The sequence below is a fragment of the Micropterus dolomieu genome, linkage group LG03 (assembly GCF_021292245.1).
Source record: "Micropterus dolomieu isolate WLL.071019.BEF.003 ecotype Adirondacks linkage group LG03, ASM2129224v1, whole genome shotgun sequence".
NCBI classification, from domain to species: Eukaryota; Metazoa; Chordata; class Actinopteri; order Centrarchiformes; family Centrarchidae; genus Micropterus; species Micropterus dolomieu.
Genome location: NC_060152.1, coordinates 27205958 through 27210933, shown reverse-complemented (window position 1 = coordinate 27210933; position 4976 = coordinate 27205958). Strand labels below are relative to the sequence as shown.

General features: G+C 43.6%; 1 protein-coding gene across 3 annotated transcripts in view; it reads left to right on the top strand.

The window, feature by feature from the left end:
* LOC123968379 (eukaryotic translation initiation factor 3 subunit E-A-like) overlaps positions 1-4218 on the top strand; it is a 37199-nt gene extending 32981 nt beyond the window's left edge. For all 3 annotated transcript variants that reach the window (XM_046045112.1, XM_046045111.1, XM_046045113.1), the window contains exons 11-13: positions 2185-2287; positions 2757-2891; positions 4049-4218. In XM_046045112.1, the coding sequence (XP_045901068.1) occupies positions 2185-2287; positions 2757-2891; positions 4049-4084 (274 nt within the window). In that variant the 3' untranslated portion in view covers positions 4085-4218. The remainder of the gene's footprint in view (positions 1-2184; positions 2288-2756; positions 2892-4048) is intronic.
* Positions 4219-4976: the final 758 nt, after the last annotated feature.

Below are 4976 nucleotides of genomic sequence, written 5' to 3'. Positions count from 1 at the left end.
AAACCATCTCTGACTGTGGAAACTTTACACTGGACTTCAAGCAACGTGGATTCTCTGCCTCTCCTCTCTTCCTCCAGACTCTGGGACCTTGATTTCCAAAGGAAATGCAAAATTTACTTTCATCAGAGAACATAACTTTGGACCACTCAGCAGCAGTCCAGTCCTTTTTGTCTTTAGCCCAGGCGAGACGCTTCTGACACTGTGTCTTGTTCAAGAGTGGCTTGACACAAGGAATGCGACAGCTGAAACCCATGTCTTGCATACGTCTGTGCGTGGTGGTTCTTGAAGCACTGACTCCAGCTGCAGTCCACTCTTTGTGAATCTCCCCCACATTTTTGAATGGGATTTGTTTCACAATCCTCTCCAGGGTGCGGTTATTCCTATTGCTTGTACACTTTTTTTCTACCACATCTTTTCCTTCCCTTCACCTTTCTATTAATGTGCTTGGACACAGAGCTCTGTGAACAGCCAGCCTCTTTAGCAATGACCTTTTGTGTCTTGCCCTCCTTGTGCAAGATGTCAATGGTCGTCTTTTGGACAGCTGTCAAGTCAGCAGTCTTCCCCATGATTGTGTAGCTTACAGAACTAGACTGAGAGAACATTTTAAAGGCCTTTGCAGGTGTTTTGAGTTAATTAGCTGATTAGAGTGTGGTACCAGGTGTCTTCAATATTGAACCTTTTCAAAATATTCTAATTTTCTGAGATTCTCATTTTGGGTTTTCATTAGTTGTCAGTTATAATCATCAAAATTAAAAGGAATGAACACTTGAAATATATCAGTCTGAGTGGAGTGAATGTATACATTATACAAGTTTCACTTTTTGAATGGAATTTCTGAAATAAATCAACTTTTTGATGATCTAATTATATGACCAGCACCTGTACATGAAATTTCTGTGGCATATGTATCATGTCCAGCTGTACCAAAAAGCCTCTTGGAGCGGATGCCCTAAACCCAACAGGAAGCCATTTTGAATTTTATGGTAATTTTAGGATGATTTACACATTCCATATATTAACTCCTCCTCCAATATTATTAGTCCCACCGACCTTTTGGTTTTTGTGGCGTCCAATATCGATGATTCGCCATGAAAGAGGAAGTTGTTGTAACTTCATGTGCATCAAACCTTACATGGTTGATGAGTCTCGCCCTGAACACTTCTACAAGCCAATATTCACTCATAGTCATAGCGCCACCTGCTGGCAACAGGAAGTGACTACTTCTATGCTATAATGAAGCACTTCTTGCAGGTTAGCTATGTCTACTTCAAAACTATCAGAAAACCTTTAACACATTGATGATGTCATGTTGTAAAGCAGAGGTTGGCAAATAAGTCTGGTATCGGGCCAGATTTTCAAGCCGTTACATGGCGGGCCACAACAAAGTCCAATTATTTCAAATATTTCTGTACTTGTGCGCATGTTTTGCTCAGTCGGTACTGTGCGGGACTCCCGTTTGGAAGGTTGCACGATCTTTTGCATATGCTCACAATAAAGCATGTGCTGCAGTTTGTGTGCGTCCCAGCGTTTGATCCGCATTCATAAACCTATGGATGCTTATTTTGCCGACCACTGTTGTAAAGCATGCGAGTTCTCCTTCAACAGCGTATCCGTTGCGTGGCAGTGAAGTTCCATGTTTCGCCATGAAACTGGAAGTTGTCAGTACTTCAGTGGACATGCTCAGTCTGTACCAAAATGTGTGTGCTTGTTAACAGCCCCGCCCCGAACACACATACATGCCAATATTCAGTTATAGTCTGTAGCGCCGCAAAGGAGACACAGGAAGTGACGTTTAACACCTTTGTGCAGGATCCGAGCGCGTAACAAATAAAACAGCTGCACCGGCAATGCTCCAGAATCTGCAACGCGGCTGCCTCACACCTTGATGCACCACACGTGCGAGGGACAGCCCAACACTGCTTGCAGCTTCAATTTTGTTTTAGTTTTTAAACCAAAGTCTAATTAAAAGTTGTAATTTGAGGATGGTGCTAGAGGAAAATGATGAGGTCCTCACATACAATAATATCAGTCCCATGCCAGTGGTGCTATAGATCGAGTCCTTAGCCATGGTCTGCATCCTTGGGTATTCTATACAGTCTGCCCAGCACTGAGATAGACCTTTGTACCCTTTCCTGTTGCCTTACCCCCAGTTTAGAGCCCCATGTCTCTCTGTTTCCTCTACAGCATGCTGGCAGACAAACTGAACATGTCTCCCGAGGAAGCTGAGAGATGGATTGTAAACCTTATCCGCAACGCCAGGCTGGATGCAAAGATAGACTCCAAACTGGTGAGACCTTCTGTCTTCTTCCTCAATCAATCTGCTCAGTACTTAACTAATTAATCAAAGCTTTTTAAACAGCCCCACAGGCGGGGGTGGGGGGTAGTGGTGACAGTCATATAGCCCTTTTTAGATGCTCCTCCTGTGGGACTTCAGAGGGATAAAGAAGCATTATTTATGTCATGATTTTGTAATTGAAGGATGCACTTTAAGGACATTGTAACCATAATATCTCACCCTTGTTAGGTCCCCTTCGTGAGGCTCCTTGTTGAACCTGCATGTTTTGGCATACACATCACAACAGTTCTCTGTAATCAGCAAATCATAGCCCAGTCCTCTAAAATGACATAGAATTATCTAGATGTTCCTACAGTAGATGTGAAGGGAACCTGAGCAGCTTTGGATTGGTGTTTTGTATGATGGTGTGTCTGCGAGAACAAATGTTATTGGCTTGTTGGTTGTTTGTCCTTATTTGTAGGGCCATGTGGTCATGGGGAACAACGCCATATCGCCTTACCAGCAGGTGATTGAGAAGACCAAGAGCCTCTCATTCCGCAGCCAAATGTTGGCCATGAACATTGAGAAAAAGCAGGCTCAGAGCAACAAGACCGAGGTGAGTAATGCACATACTGTACATATAAAACCCTGCAAACTATCACTCCCAGCTTGTTGCTGAAGGCTACCATCCCTCCCTTAACCCATCTAGAAGCCTCCTTGTTAGAAGGTCACCATGAGCCCAGGGCAGTTCAAAGCGTCTCAAATGATCATCTCATAAGAACAAGGCTGAAGAATGTTGAACAACCATGAACAAAAGCTCTCTTTACACGAAATAAGCCAGTAAGAGCAAGTTTAAGAGAGCCAACGCTTTCATCCCTCCATTGCTCTTCAAAGGCCTAATGACAAGGTAGATTTCTGAAAACGATGTCTGAGCGTTGTGACTCAGCTCAGCAATGTAAATAAGGTGGACCCTCACACTGGCTTTTGGTGAACATTACTCAAAGCCTGGGGTTCCCTGCACTTAGGACCTGTTGCAGATGTCTGGCTCAGGGTCCAGTCATCCATTTAAGTGTGTTTTTGATGTTGACCTTGTGCGTTTTAGTGGTATGTAGAGTGTTCCAAGTAGACAGAATGTCATAATCACGCACATACTCTGAACTGTAGCTGTTGCTGAACACAACCCCCCCTCCTTAAAGACAAGCACATTGTCAAAGCAGATTGATGGGTGGGTCCCTCGCACGACACCTGACCAAGCACCAAGGCAACGAGTTACAACAGAGAAGTTAAATGTTCACTTTTTAACTGTGCAGCTCTTGAGTGGCTATCTTTTGATGTGCTCAATTACCCTCCTCCTTATTGTTTGAATATCTGCAGCAGGAGTGCTGCCATAACCCTGTCGTGTAAAAAAGCCCCCCCCCCCCATTAAGGGGTTTTTGTAATTAGACAAAAGAGGCAGCAAACAGCTCACAGAGCACCATTTACATCCTGCTGTCCTCAAGGCTACAAATCACTTACATATAGAGAACATTTACTGCTTACCATCTGGGCCGGCTGCTTAGGGTCCCTGTCAACTCTCACAGCCACCCAGCACTCATCAACAGAACACACACATCACATGCTCCAACAAGGAAAACGTCAGCACTTAACTGCTTGCACATGGATGTTACTTTTTCACATTTCCCTCAATCACCAACAAAAATGTTGTTGTTTTGCTCGGTCTCACTGGTCTACAAATGGTCTAATCTTTACATTTTCTTCACGCTTTTCTTCCAGACACCAAACTGGGCAGGTCAGGAAACGGGATTCTAGTGACACAATGAAGATGGATCCATCCTACTCACTTTGTTACATCTTTTTTCCACACTTGCCTCTCATGGAGCACAGTACAGCTTTGCACTTGGTTCAAGTCATCGCCAATTCAATAAAAGTGACCAACAAAACCATTTTCACCCGTGATTGCCTTATTTCTGGACATTACAAACAGCAGTTGAGGTTTGAGTGGTCAGACTTTTTGTATCAGTAATACTTGATGAAGTTTTAATGTGCGCATTGAGTCACTGAGTGGGACAGTTAAGACTGCTGCGTGTGATGCGGCTCATGTGTGCGCATTAATGATGAATGGCTGTTTAGTCTGTTGGTTTTATGGTGTTTTTAGTGGTTCGCTTCCCTGTGGCAGGTCATCTCACTGCGACGTCAGCTGAAGGGGGCAAACAGAGGTGATGTACAGTTACCAGTGGTCACACTCTCTGCCAGTCATCCTACCCATCTGAGGACATGAGAGAGCCATAAAGAACCATTAGCCAGACGGACACAATCTTTTTAATGTCCCACCCCACCCCCTGCTTTCCTCTGCTTTCAACCTCTCGTAACTCAGTCCTCCGTACCTCCTCCTTTATCACAGTTGCTCGCAAACAGGCCTTCATTCCTTCACATTGCCTCTTAATTCTCTCATCTTACATATAATTTAATGACTAAAGGATTTTATGTAAAAATGCTCTTGCTTTGTCAGGCTCAATCAAAAGTACAAAGAGTGTCTCATAACCTGCATATCTACTTCAACCTCATTAAATGATCTATCAGACTACAAACACACTGAAACAGAAGTGTGACATTGTTCTGTTCAAAGAAGAAACAGGACAATAAGAGTTGTATGTAGGATATGTATTGTCTCTGAATACCTTTTGAGATGGGTCTGAAGTTT